Here is a 15,170-nt window from a genome sequence, read left to right as displayed (position 1 = left end):
TTCTAAAGTTACACACTAGAGGAGACATACTCCTGTAGTAAAGCAGAGCTCTGACTCTAAACCACAAACCTGTTTCCCAGGTGTGGGAGTCATTGTGAAACAGTCCGTCCCATCCCAGAGTACTGCTAGGGGGATAGGACTGGAGCACTCCTTCAACAAGCACAACAAACATAACTTTGTCCCCATGTGCAGTAAACCCAATCAGTCACCAATGTCCTTCTTCAACCTGGTGCAATAGTTGGTGCTAGCCATGTAGAAAGAGAGAAGGGACAACAGGCATGAACGTCCGTCAATTCACCAAAATGTCAGGGCTAGCGGAAGTGACATCACTCGCCCTTTGACTTTCAATTTCACTCACACACACAATGGTTACATATACACGCACATTCATACTTACACTTGCTCGCGTGTAGGTAAACACACACTTGCAAGCACACACACAACATACATTTAAAAGCATTTTTTTTTTTAATTACCTCAGCTGCCAGTGAGGATCATATTCCAGTTAATTGTACTTCTTTTTTTATCACACTATTAGTGCATAATGCAACAATATTCACTATTAGTGTAAAAAAAACATTGAGAGAAAACTAAGAGAGTGAAGCCCTTACTGAGGTCCATAAGGGCGAGCTGCCACTGTGTTCTTGGCACTGATTTTGCCACCTCTGAGACCAGGGGTCGCAGAGGCAGTGCCAGGGGTTGCAAGGGGTAAGTCAGGGGTCGCTCAAAGTCTGAAAACACTACCATAGCACTCTTTACAGAAAATGTCTGCATTAGTGAATTAATGTAGCACCTAAACCTAAGTGCAAATAGCCTGATGTAATAGGTAAGGATTAGTAAGGGTATTAAAACTCCTTTGTTGCTTGGAGGGGCCATGGTAGCGCCAGGTGCTTTGCCGCACAGGGCCGCGTATTCACCTGTCATGGCCGCTGCGGTTCCCCCAGACGGGAGTCTCAGGTCCCGCATTCTGAGAGCTAATCAATGGCGTTCAGATTTCAATTTCTCCACTACAAGGTGAAGCCAAACCTCATCTAACAGACGTCAACCTCAGCTCGAACGCGGCCCACCAGGCCGGGCGGTGTAATTTAAACAATCATTAGCGGCGCCGCGGAATAATAAAACGACATGTCACTTACAACTTGATCTGAGCTCTGACGGGCAGATCTTTTAAAGCAGTTGTGTAAACCACTGCTTTAGTTCTCCTCGAGCTGCTCGGTTTAACCATCCCTGGTTCGCAAGCTCGCGGATAACAAGGGAGTGCGATCATTCCAAGAGTTTACAGAGGCAGCTCCTCCGCTAAGGCAGAGGAGTGTCCCCCCGCTGCTTTCAGCAGAAGTGAAAAATAAAATGATAATAACAGAACAGTATAATAATTTCATTTTTATCTGGAGCCAGGTTAGGGCAGGGTGAAGCTGGAGGAGGCAGTAGGGGAAGTGGTTTGTCCTCCACAAGTGCGCATGTCTATTTGGCTGGCTGTTTTGGGTCGGCCACACAGACATGCGCACTTTGCATTTCTCCACCCGGCTGTTTTGCATTTGCACAGTCGGGAGGAGAAAGTGCACAGGGTCCCATTCCCTGTGTGAGCACCGAATCAGGCAGCTCACACCAATCACGACGCTGCTGTCATGCTGGTGAGAGCAGCGTCGTGATTGGCTGTGCAGTCTGGGTGCTTCCCGGAAGAGGACGAGGACAGAGGAGATGAACCCACCTAATTTAAAAAAAAAAAAAAAATTTTAATAGCTGCCCCACCACCCTCGTTCAGTGGCGGCCGCCACAAGGGCAGGCAATCATGCCAAAAGTACCTTCATACAGCGTCAATGGCAGGCAATCCTGCCAAGGGTACCTTCATACTCACAGCGTCAAGGGCAGGCGGTCATGCCAAGGGTACCTTCATACTCACAGCGAGAGAAGGATAGTTGTTCCATCCACGCAGCACACATCAGACAACGTTTATGAATGGCTGCCTGCCCACTAAGGTGGGGGTGTCTTACATTGGGGGAGGTACTCCAGTAATATCACAACAACAGAAGGGGTCCCACTCTTCTGCATCACCTACCCCTTCTAAATTCCCAGATCTCTACAGACTATCACAGTGTCTTCTCCTTGCCCGTCTGGTGCTCCATGTCTGAGTGGGAGGGCACAGCTGGCAGTCAGGCACAATGCTAGGTTACCTGGGTTTTGCTTGCTAACCTTGCCTGGCCCTTGGCACTGCCACTATGCCCGGTTTTACCAGAGAGCCCACCTCCCCATCCCTGCTGTGTCAGAGTGGAGCCAAGGGCCAGCTTCTCTGCTGACCAAGCGCCCAATGAATGAGATGTATGTGTTGTTGACCCACAACCTTCAGTGAGAAAGTCAGAGATTCTGGGATGAGTACATATACTGGGGAGGCCTGATTCACAAAGGTACATTTACACTTTGAGTAGGTTTACACTTTAAGTGAAATTCACAAACTACGTGTGAAGTTTTACAACTCTGCACGTCTTATCGTTTTATGTGTGGAGATCTCTGTCCCGACTGTGATGTCTCCGCACACTTTACGTATGCAGAAATCTCAGAAACCCTCAGCGTACGTCTGACTGCTCCTTAGCACACTCAGATTGATGTGAGTGGCCGAAAGGGTTTGGGACACGCATCACCTTGTCACTCACCTATGCAGTTACTCTGTTAAAAAACAGAGTAGTCCATGTCTTGTGGCGTAGTGCTCATGGTCACGTGACCTGCTACAAGAGGGAGGGAGACTTTGCGGGAACAGGTTATAAATTTGTAAACTGTGGACATCTATTCCTCATTTGCCACAAATTTAACACTGGAACACTACTTAGAGAGTTTAGGGCGTGCTTCTACATAGTTCCTCATCTGCTCAGACACCACAGACAGCATAAGTTGACAAGACATACAAGTTTTGAAATATTATGTAAAATTGACCAAAATCTGCACCTGGAAAAAAACATACTGAGGGACACCTCTTTCTACACTGTCTATAGCTGTCCCAGGCAGGAAACAACACTCTCAAGAGTGGGGCGTCCGACGCCATACAAGTCGGTGGTTAAAATGAGGTGGTGCAACTGAGAGGTAGGTCTTTCCTGAAAAAAGTGCCTTAACTTAACCTCTGACGTATCAGTGAGCACAGTATGACTGGAGACATTCTAGGAACTATTCACAAGTTTAATGGAGCCTCACTAGGGCATTGTTGAAAACATGATACAAATAGTGTTATATGTTTGATCGTCTCTCTCTTGTGCTCATAAAGGCAAAAAGTTGAGGGGCGGCATCACAGGCCACAAACGTACAATGCAAGAGGGGGCATTTTTCAATCATGAAGCAACATTTACCTCGCCCATAACGAATATATGAATTGTTATTCAAAGCCAGTAGACTTGGATTGGACTCAAACGGTACAAAAGTCTGCCGTAGAGGAAAAAAATAACTTAAAAAATAAAACAGAATTATTCTATCAGATAAAGAATGTGGTGTGTGATGATTCAGAGTATGTTTGAGATGTAAAATAGTCCCTAATGCCTGTAATGCAAGCCCTTCATAGCAGGTGGAATAAGACTTGAATCAGCCAATCGAATGAGGTGAGGGAAAAATACTTCTATCGGAGCACCCAAAGCCCCAGTCCATGTCTATTTTAAACAATGTAAACAATTTGTAACAACAGGCTGTGAGGAAAACTGTGCTGTCAAGCCAGACCTAAAAATGTAATATTACTTTTTCAGTCGTCCCTCTTCTCTGTTTAAAATACCCATGGTCTTTGGGAGTGACTGCAGACTTCCAGTTGTGGCTGCTGCCAGGAAGGGGTGGGAGTAGGGGTCAGTACAAAAAAAAAAATAATAAACATCCCTGCACCTCGGTGATCCGCCGCTCCAGCCGCCTCTCGTCTTGTTCCCTCCCCAACCAATCCTGACGCTTCTCTCATGCTGTTACACAGCAAGAAAGAAGTGCCTCAGCGGGCAGAAAGGCCGCTGAGGGAGGGAGTGGGACATTGTGCTTGGTCTCTTCCTGGCTGTATAATACAGCCGGGTGGAGAGTTTCTAAGTGCGCATGTCAGTTTGGCTGACCTCGGACGGTCGGCCAAACTGACATGCTCACTTAAAAGCGCACCACCTCAACTCCTCCACCACTTGTTAATGTGAAGGAGGCTGGCTCCGCACTTCCAAAATAAAGCAGACAAATAAAGGGATAATAAAATACTTTTTATTATCCCTTAATTTTTCTGCTTTCAGCACGGGGCGATGCTCATCCGCAATAGCTACGGGCCGTCCCTGCAGACTTCTGAAAACCCGCTGACCACGTGTTAGTGGTTCTTACATGTAGTGAAAGAATCCTTCCTTCAAAACAAAAGACAACCCTGCTACAGCCTTCTGAGAAAAAAAGAACTCCAAAAAAAAGAAAACATGAGAACTCTGCCAATATTTTATCAACAGTCAAACCAGAATGCATTTTATTATTTTATAGTGACATGTAACGCCCTCAGGGTGCTTCAATACCGAAGACCATATGTTTTTAAATGTCAATTGACTTTGCAATGAGAAACAAGTTCTACTCTTACCTTTTTCTTGTTACATTTTTTATTAACCATACAAATAAATGTCAGGCTTGTTGTTTGAAGTCTGCACAATGGAGCATTGCACAATTTATGTGGAATGGGTTCTTGCTTATAAATTTTAGCCTGCGTTGAAACATGTTGAGTGCACCCACAGCGCTATGCTACACAATGCAAAGTTCCTTACTTTAACAGGGGAAAAGAAGCCCCCTGAAAACTGCAATTTCTGCCTGCAACATAACAGATTTTCGGTAAGAAATTGGACTTGCTATCAGAAGCTGATCACAGAATTCCAAGAAAACGCCAGCAAATTCTTCTAAGACGCGCACAGAGGCAATGACAAAAAACGTGTCCTGATTGGGCTGCAGCACAACAATTACACAATCGACACAGCTTTCGGGCTTATACCTTTTCTTGAAAGATTACAATAAAAATACAAAAACCTTTTTAAGATTTAAAATCTAAGAATTAAGTGTAAGGGGTGATTTCATTCTTTCAGGGGCCAGCATTAGAAAAATTGAATTAAAAGAATTTACTCGCCCAACACTTAATGTAAGAAATTTAGGGTTGATCTTTGATTTACGTCTATTTCCACCTCTACTCTTAAGTCATTAATTCAAATAAACCCAGAACGCCGTCTGAATAACAACTTTTCAAACTACACTGCTCTGATAAGTGCAATCATTGCTCCTAAGAAACACCTCCATGGAGCCAACTCTACAGGGACCTAAAATGGTAAAACTGGATTATTGCAAAATAGTCTACATAAGTGCAGGTAAAACCCTTAACTATATACTACAGTTAGTTCAGACATCGGCAACATGGATATCACCCAAACGAATTACGTTAAGCCTGGCTTAAAAGTTCTTCCTTGGCTCCAGGTTAGACCCAGAATCAATTAAACGGTTTATGAAACAAGGATAAGGTTTGCTTGGACAAGGGATCTCTGGTCACGCAACTCAGAAACCATCAACCAGAAGAAATACAAACTGCAAAAACCAGCAATCTGTACTAGACCGCGAAGAACAGTAAATTCTGGCAGAAAAACACCACCAGATTAGGGACCCTTCAGGTAAGTTACGAAAAGAGAACTTTTAAAAGAATCGAGACCACAAGGTCCAGCGTCCACTTGACTCCGACTGCTTGTCGTCCACTACACAGGGCCTTCGATGCCAAGTACAATCACCCTTACCCTCCCGGCTAACTAAGGACTTCAGAACGAATGCACAGCCCTGATATGACGCTGAACGAGTGGCCTACCATAGCCACCATAGCCTCATACCATGTAACTGCAGCAGGGGTATCTACACACAGCATGCATGATCAGGGAGTAGCCTATAGGCCACGCGTTTGGTGCTATAGAAAACAGCTGTAAGAATAAATACATGTAAAGTTCTTTCAAGTTCCATTTACTAAACCTATGACCTTTGATCCCCATTGATACAGTGTTTCTTCTAACATTGTAGCCCTATTGCTCACCGATGCAGAGTTTCGTCCCTCCTCTCCAGGACTAACACTGTATCCCCGATTCCCACAGATACAGCATTTCTTCCTTCCTTTCGAGAACTAACGGTGTAGCCCTTATCCTCACTGATACAGTGTTTCCTCCTTTCTTCCCAGAACTAACATTAAATCCCTGTTTCCCACAGATAGTGTTTCGTCCCTCCTTTCTTGAACGAATCCTGAGTCCCTAATTTTACCTGATCCAGTGGTTCGTCCCTCCTTTCCAGAACTAACACTGTATCCCTGATCCCTATTGATAGCGTTTCATCTCTTCCTTAAAGGACGCAGGTGGAAAGATATTAGGTCAGAAATAAAAAGAAAATGCAACAGTCTAACAAATAGAATTGAAACTGCAAGTTTTGCGCTGGAAAGTGAAAATATGGGAAGACATTAATGTGAAATAGAAAAAAATACAATCAATTTCGATTAGGATAGTCTGCAGTTTATTTATATATATTTGTAAGAAGCAGATGCCTAATTGGGAATCTGCTTTCGAAATGGAAGGTGTTTTCAAGACTAAACAAAGTTCCAAAGGCCTTTGCTACCCCGTGTTTTCGTGGCATGGAAATAAATGCCATTTTCTGTCAAATAATCCTGCAAACCCTTTTTGAGAATACTCTTTTCGCCCCACCTATGCAAGGAAACCCTGTGCCAACAAATCAACTGCAACCCAAGAACGTTTTTTTTTTTTTCACACATAGGGATTTGGCTCAGTCTGTTTACTTTTTTTATTTCGCACAATTATTAAATATTAGGAAACTCAGATGCACTCATAAGTATCTTTTTTAAATAAATGTATTTTAAGCGTATTGGCTCTCTCCGCTTTGCTCTCATTTTGGCGTTCTCACTTCCCTTTCAAACTCTTTCACCTAGCCTGGGTGGGACGTCACACGATGACGTGACTTCGTAAGATGTTCCAGAGTTTCGACGTGCTGACGTCACAACAGAGGGCCCCACGTGCAAGAGGCAGATAAGAACAGGAGGGCGATCAGACTTACCTTCTCTTCGATGTCACCTTCGCTGTCACACTGCAGATTATAAAAAAAAAAATCTTGTTAAACAGTGCACGATAGAATTGTTTCATTACATTTTATTTTGACTTAGGAATATTTTATGTTTATTTCTTGCATTTGTGTGCCAAAAACACGGGCATTGATCCCTGGAAGAGGATGGGTCACGTCTCACACTCACATGCACTGGTGCTTTTAACCCCTAGGACATGGAATTGAGACTATGCCAGGTCCACATTGTGCCCCAGACACTTACACTGTGCCAGGGCTGCCCACATCCCAGTGTAACCTGCTTACATTGAAAGCTTGCAGGGTCTATCCAAGCCTGGAGACCTGTGGCACCATCTGTCAGGATGACCAGCGAGGAGCCGATACCGGACTTGTATTCACTAGGTGTCCCAGTACAAGCCTACAGTGAGCCCACCCTAGTTTCGCAGGGCACCCGCACCTGTCTGCCCGGTATTCCACCCCAGCATGGGTGGACCCAAACCAGGTCCATTAGAAGCTCATTCTAGCTGACTTTTAGTCCCACCGCAGCCAGACAGACGCCCACCTCAGCACTCAACATCAACCATCATCATCTCCTGGTCTGATTCCTTCCCACCAACAGGACATTGGTTCTACTGGGCCTGCTGCTGGCAAAGTGCAGTTAGCTATAAAAGGGTTGGGTTGGGCGTGGCGCCCCCTAGATATGGAGATTGGCTCAAGGAGGTCTCCAAGTGGCCAATGGCAGAGGGAATCCGGATGAAACGTGTTCGTTCGCACGACAAGCTCGACGATGATCGGAGAGCCCGAGCAGCTATGTTGTCTGCTCTAAAAGACCCTCCTGAGGTTGTATCGTCCGGGGGAGGATGGCTTGGTAGCTTGAGGTTGGGAATCAGGCTTTTGTATTCAATGTAACGACATATAATGAAGTTGAATCAGCCCAAGCTCAGACTTGCTGTATGCTACTGTAGGGACATACTGCACAGGAGAACATGGAGGGGGAGGCGGTGGCGGGAATTTGGGAACTGTTTCCATGATCCTGCCTTGCTTTATGTCTATCAGTTTCACTCGGACATTATGGTTGATTGCTAATGTCATGTACATCCTATGTAATTCAAATGAAGATCATTAAAAACAAAATACCAACATCCCCACTCTCAGCCTTCTGGGAGCTTTAACCAAAGCTGGTGGGAGCCTTACCCCAACACCCTGGGAGCCCCAGCATGGCATGTAACCACCCCAACATTTCAGGAGTCCACCAGGTCCACACACCAGCCGCTGAGCCACAATCCTAGGCAGAGACCCAGCCCTGGCAGCTCTGACCTAGGCTGCTGGGGGCGTTCACCACCCCTGGCTCCCAGCTCCCAGGTTGCCAGATGCCCTCCACAGCTACCTAAGAGGTTGTGGTAGACCTAGCCAGCCCATTGCATTCTTTCCGCAGTCCACCACAGTCAGGAGGCTGGGCTAGACCAGTACAAAATCCACACCACCCGCCTCTGAGCCCAAAACAGCTAGGTATGAGCAGCACGGACAGACCATACAAGAACCTTTCCGAGTATTCAGAAGCCCATCCAAGCCCACCAGAAGCGTCACTCTAGTCCTCAGGGAGTCCAGTCTAGTACAGCTGGAGCCCCACTTCCTTGGGAGACCAAATTGGCCCGCCAGTAGCTCCATCCTTGTCCAGTGGGGGCTCTACACAACCGTCCAGGAGCTGAGCCCATCCTGACAACCGCCACATGCTCCTATCGAGAAGTCTCTTCACCCCATCAAGGCCTGCTCATTGCACCAGCAGACATGTTCCCAGCAGGGCTGAATCTCAACTCGGCCGGTGCTCACTTTGACCCATTTGAAGCACATCTCAGTTCAGGAGCCTGCTGTGCTCTGTCCAAAGCAAATGTACACATGCCCACAGGTTACCAGGCCACACGGTGCAACATCACAGCTTACAATGCACTCAAATATGGTCTTGTCCAGTGATAACTTCCAACTATGCTATGCTCAGAGCAATTAGGACAGGCCTACAACCTATCAGATAGTCCTGCAGTCAAAGCAGAAGTGGACACACACACAGACTTTGAGTGTACATTATACCCTGATCAAATGTGGACATATCCTCGACCCAACCAGGCTACACTGCACTCAGAAGGAATGGGGAAATGCCTGACACCTCCCAAACTGTGCTGTATTCAGAACAAATGTGGGCATCTCCTCAGCCCTTCAGGCTTCAGTGCGTTTAAAGTAAATTGGAAGATGCCTGGAGCCTCCAAGGCTATGCTGCGTTGCCTGGAATGAGGCTACTGCGAAAGTATGTATCCTGAAAAACTCTAAACAAAGTGTCTGAGATGTAAGGAGCATGGTCGCGGGTCGGCAGCGCAGATATTTTTAATTGCAACATTGTAACAGGCAAAAACAAAGTACAAAATTGGCAACATGGTATTTTACCATTCACAGGGATAGGAAAGGCCGCTGTTGGGGACCCAAAAGCGCCACTCGCATCATCACTGATCAATATAAGAGTGGATGCAAACAGCTTCATGGGCCAAGCACTCTGATTGGCTGTGACCCGCCAACTAGGTTGCTTTATAAAGATTGGAGCGAAAAACTACACACAGAATCCGACTCTAAAAAGGTATTAAAAATGGGAAACATGAACAGCGTACACCTTAAGGCCTTCTGTTCCGTGGCTCTCGGATCACTTACGGACACTGCTTTCGTAGCGGCCAGCAGCAGCGAGGGCTTTCAAACGAGGTGCTACCATTAGCGTCAGTGAAAGGATTATCGATCAGTGCATTACTCTCCCTGAGAACCTAACAAGTGTCCGCGCAGACCCTAACAACGCCACTTGCCCTCATCATAATTTTTTTTTTAGTGCTGCGGCAAAGAAAAAAGAAATCTGTTGGGTCGTGGTGCGAATACACACGGCCGGTCAACAAAAAACCATACTCTATACGACAGTCTATTGAAATGAACAAATGTGGACACTCTAAAATAAACCCAACTAAAAACAAATTGACCGTAGTATTTATTCACAGATCTACAGCCTCAAGTCTACCATCATGACTGCTTGTATAAGGGAGTGAAAATGTGCCTTTCTAGTGTGCCCCTAGCTTGAGCAGAACCTTTACGCCTTTTGGAGTCTGAGGTATTGGGTCGGTATATTTGTATGGGGGCATGTCTAGAACCCTTTTTGCATGTGAGTATTTCACAGCACCGCTACCTAGGTTGTCACATTTTTTTAATTTCATCTACTTAAGAGATTGCTCCGAGGTTGAGACACAGTAGCCATAATCCGAAAGGACTCAAAATGGCTGCCCTTTCGCTCAGGCAGCCATTTTGTTTCTGAGAGGTGAAGCAGAACGAACGCCAGTAGGTACCAATATTTTAGTTCCAGCAGGAACCGGTTCACCCACTACTTGCCATCACATTGGAAAATAGTTGGAAATGTGATGGGAGAGGGGTCACAAACTGTTTAGGATTAAAAATATCCTGATCGTGCAAGACATGGACCCAAACGTTTACAGACAAAAAAATGTTTTTTTTTTTTATGTCACTTGACTATACTTGTGAGGAAACAGAGCGTAATCCTCAGGCATGACAAATCGATCTGGAGTGCTCTGAAATCTGTTGTCATGGCGTCAAAAGCACCCACCCACCCTGTGGGAACCCTGATCTGTCACCCTGTGAGAGTGAAAGTTCTGGAAAGCAGTACTCACGAAGGTAACTTGGGCCAAGCGAAAAGTGCTGTATAGAAATCAACAAATATCCTTCAAAACAACTGACATAAAAGCCATGGGACTCTGTAATGCCCCAACTTCTTACCACATGAGGGAACTGGGGCTTTGGTGATTAAGTAATTCTCCAACATCACACAATTGGGTGAAAGAAGCCAGGCTGGGATTACAACCAAATACCCTAGTTCCTCACAGTGGAAGGTGCAAAAAAATCATCACATATCCTTGAAAACCACTGACACAAAAGTCATGAGACTGTAATACCCCAACTTTACTTTTTTACCAAATGAGGGAACTAGGGCTTTGGTGATTGAGTAATTGTCCAAGATCACACAGTTTGGAGAAGCGAGGCTGTGACTACGACCAAACGCCCAAGCTCCTCACAGTGGACAGTGTAAAAAAATCAACAAATATAGTTGAAAACAACGGACACAAAAGTCATGGGACTCTGTAATGCCCCAACGTTTTACCACACGAGGGAACTGGGCCTTTGGTGATTGAGTAATTGTCCCAGATCACACAGTTTGGAGAAGCGAGGCTGGGACTACAACCAAACGCCCGAGCTCCTCGCAGTGGATAAATTAACCATAAGTCCACGTCTCCTTTTCACACCACCAAAGGCCACGACCTCGAGACAAAGGCTGACGCGGGGTTAATGTTGCGTCGCGAGGCGCCCTAAACGTGACACGGAGGAATGGGGCGAAGCTCCCCAGTGACCCCGGATTTTTTTCTTTGAGAGAACTTTCGACAAAAGATCCTTTTGGAGACGCGCGGGGGGGGGGGGGGGGGGGTCGCTGCAGAACAAGCAAACTCGAGGCGGGAAACCACACAGCGACTTTTTATATTTCTTTTCACCCAAACATCACCCCAAGGAATGTTAGTGGTAAGAAGACACCAAGTCCCAAGTAACAAAACCCCCCAAAAAAACAGAGAAAGTCCCGAAGGCTTTGCCTCCCACGCAGCTGTTGTCTACTGGACAAAGGGGCTGTCAAAACAGAGGGTTTGAAGAAATGTGCAGAATGGGGCCCGCTGACAGCTCTGGGGCGCTGCTGAAAGGGCCCTCCCTCAATTACCTGGGCTCCCCAAAGGCCCGAGCGAGACCACAACTGTAAACAGCCCTTTGTGCGCCCTTCACCGGGGCTTGTAAAGGGATTACACCCAGCCCGGGGCCGACTGCCTTCTAATTCCAGCAGGAATGTTGGCAAAACAGGTCTCTAATTGAAGACTAACCCCGTCTCCATCACCCCCTCACACGCCCCACAATCACCCTGTGAACTGCTTCCTCCCACAGAGGTTCACGCCAGGACAATGCGATGGAGGGGGGGGGGGGGATGCACAAAAGCGCCAAAACACACAGGGGTTTGCTGAGAGAGGGAACACGCACCTGTTGGGGCGGAGTGGACCGGGGACGGGCGGAGGGAGGCTGCAAGTGCAACCGATGCACAGGTCCTCTCATCTTCAGGCTCAAGGAGGAGGGGAAATTCACGTTTTAAGGATGCAAAAGAAAGCCTCTTTCTCAGGGCCCAATATTGCTGCACAATGGCATTTTTATAGAACAATCAAATTTACAGAGTCCACCTCCATTCCTCACTCAGGTGCTCATTCCTAATCTGGCGGACTCGGGGTGGCCATCGGACTGCTGCGGTAGTGGCGGTCCAATCCGCCACATTCCGACCGCAGCCGAAACGCCACAGTAATACCACCAACACCGCCACGCCGGAGATAGCCTCCAGCCTGGCGGTCCCGGTGGTTGTAATCCGCCAGTGCAGCGCTGGCCGACAAATTACGAGTTCCATTCCACCAGCCTTTCCACAGCGGTTCACAGCACTGTGAAAAGCTGGTGAAATGGGGGTACTGGGGGCCCCTGCAATGCCCATGCACTAGGCATTAGCAGTGCAGGGCCCCCATGCACAGCCCGTCACGCATTTCACTGGCCGAATTATGGGCTGCACCACCACACTGACGCCGGCTCGATTCCGAGCTGGAGTCAATGTTAAGGCCCTCTTCACCGCAGGGCCGGCGGGCAGAAATGAAGTCGGAATAGGGCCGACGGTGGCCTGACGGCACCAGCGGTCAAGTGGCGGGTTGAGTTTAGCGGGCGAAAACTCAGAATGAGCACCTGAATGTGGTTCTCCCTCGGCCACCTGGTTCATGGTTACATGTCCTCACACTAGAGATGCTCTCACTGTTGTGCGCGCTTATTTCCCAATGAGCGCTTTTTTTCACCATGTGAGATATATGTATATATTATATATATAGGATTTGGTTCGAAAGTATGTGTTTGTATAATTACCAACTGGTTTACATGATCCATGCTGCAATTCCTGACACACTTTGAACAAGTCTAACCTGATGAAATACAAAAAAATATGTTTAAAAAAAACACTGCTACCCCGGTATGGTGCAATGGTGTGTCCCATTGGAAAGTGTGTTCTAATAACCAGGAATGGGAAAAGTGTGAAATTGCTTGGGACCCCCATTTTCCAGTCCCCCTGTAACTCTAACCCCCCTGTCTTGTTCACACCTACCTCTGTACCTCACTTCTCTGTTTCCATCTAACATATCTTTACCTGCCCCACCTCTCAAGCACTCTCACACCTCTGTACGCCATTCCCTCTCCCGCCGTTGCCTTTCCACCCCTCCATTCTCCATCTCACATCTTCTCTGCCTCATTTCTGGCTGTACCTCCCATCTCTCGCCCACCTCTCAAGCACTCTCACACCTCTGTACGCCATTCCCTCTCCCGCCACAGTCTTTCCACCCCTCCATTCTCCATCTCACATCTTCTCTGCCTCATTTCTGGCTGTACCTCCCATCTCTCGCCCACCTCTCAAGCTCTCTCACACCTCTGTACGCCATTCCCTCTCCCGCCACAGTCTTTCCACCCCCACCATCCTCCACCTCACATCTTCTCTGCCTCATTTCTGGCTGTACCTCCCATCTCTCGCCCACCTCTCAAGCTCTCTCACACCTCTGTACGCCATTCCCTCTCCCGCCACAGTCTTTCCACCCCCACCATCCTCCACCTCACATCTTCTCTGCCTCATTTCTGGCTGTACCTCCCATCTCTCGCCCACCTCTCAAGCACTCTCACACCTCTGTACGCCATTCCCTCTCCCGCCGTTGCCTTTCCACCCCTCCATTCTCCATCTCACATCTTCTCTGCCTCATTTCTGGCTGTACCTCCCATCTCTCGCCCACCTCTCAAGCACTCTCACACCTCTGTACGCCATTCCCTCTCCCGCCGTTGCCTTTCCACCCCTCCATTCTCCATCTCACATCTTCTCTGCCTCATTTCTGGCTGTACCTCCCATCTCTCGCCCACCTCTCAAGCACTCTCACACCTCTGTACGCCATTCCCTCTCCCGCCACAGTCTTTCCACCCCCACCATCCTCCACCTCACATCTTCTCTGCCTCATTTCTGGCTGTACCTCCCATCTCTCGCCCACCTCTCAAGCACTCTCACACCTCTGTACGCCATTCCCTCTCCCGCCGTTGCCTTTCCACCCCTCTATTCTCCATCTCACATCTTCTCTGCCTCATTTCTGGCTGTACCTCCCATCTCTCGCCCACCTCTCAAGCACTCTCACACCTCTGTACGCCATTCCCTCTCCCGCCGTTGCCTTTCCACCCCTCCATTCTCCATCTCACATCTTCTCTGCCTCATTTCTGGCTGTACCTCCCATCTCTCGCCCACCTCTCAAGCACTCTCACACCTCTGTACGCCATTCCCTCTCCCGCCACAGTCTTTCCACCCCCACCATCCTCCACCTCACATCTTCTCTGCCTCATTTCTGGCTGTACCTCCCATCTCTCGCCCACCTCTCTCTCTAGTATAACCATCTCAATCACCTGTTTGTTCTCTCTGTCCCCTTTGTACCTCTTATACCCTTGTCTCATATCCCTCAATATCTTACTATCTTCTTCCTCAATTCTTACACTTTCCAACTCTTTTCTCCCTCAGCTTCCCTCCTCCGCCTCTGATTCAATACCTCTCTCCGCCTGCATGACACCTCTCTCTACCCGTGTCAGCCTTACATGGTTCTACACCTCGAGTGTTTCTCTATATCACCCCTTTTACCTCCGTATCTCACTTCTCTTTCTGATGCCCCCCCTTTCTCTCCACCTGTCTAAATCTACTCTTTGCCCCTCTATCTATCTTGCGTTTCTCTATATATGTTCTCCCCCTCTACTTTTACACTCTCTAATTCACCTACCTCTGTACCTTGCCTCTCTCGCTACCTCGACCTTGGGTGCACCACACCCCTCTCCCCAGCTCCACATTCCCTGCTCGCCTCATTCTCTCTAGAATCATTTTAGAACCTTCATTTCTCTGCCTCCCCCTGCCTCGTTCTACCTCCCTGTACCTTTCTGGCTACCTCACATTTCTTCCT

General features: G+C 47.6%; 1 protein-coding gene across 3 annotated transcripts in view; it reads right to left on the bottom strand.

The window, feature by feature from the left end:
* FBRSL1 (fibrosin like 1) overlaps positions 1 to 15,170 on the bottom strand; it is a 1,114,915-nt gene that overhangs the window by 308,805 nt on the left and 790,940 nt on the right. For all 3 annotated transcript variants that reach the window (XM_069215249.1, XM_069215252.1, XM_069215250.1), the window contains exon 5: positions 7,048 to 7,077. In XM_069215249.1, coding sequence (XP_069071350.1) covers positions 7,048 to 7,077 — 30 coding nt within the window. The remainder of the gene's footprint in view (positions 1 to 7,047; positions 7,078 to 15,170) is intronic.

The sequence above is a fragment of the Pleurodeles waltl genome, chromosome 11, assembly GCF_031143425.1.
Source record: "Pleurodeles waltl isolate 20211129_DDA chromosome 11, aPleWal1.hap1.20221129, whole genome shotgun sequence".
NCBI classification, from domain to species: domain Eukaryota; kingdom Metazoa; phylum Chordata; class Amphibia; order Caudata; family Salamandridae; genus Pleurodeles; species Pleurodeles waltl.
This window is presented reverse-complemented; position numbering and strand designations above follow the sequence as displayed.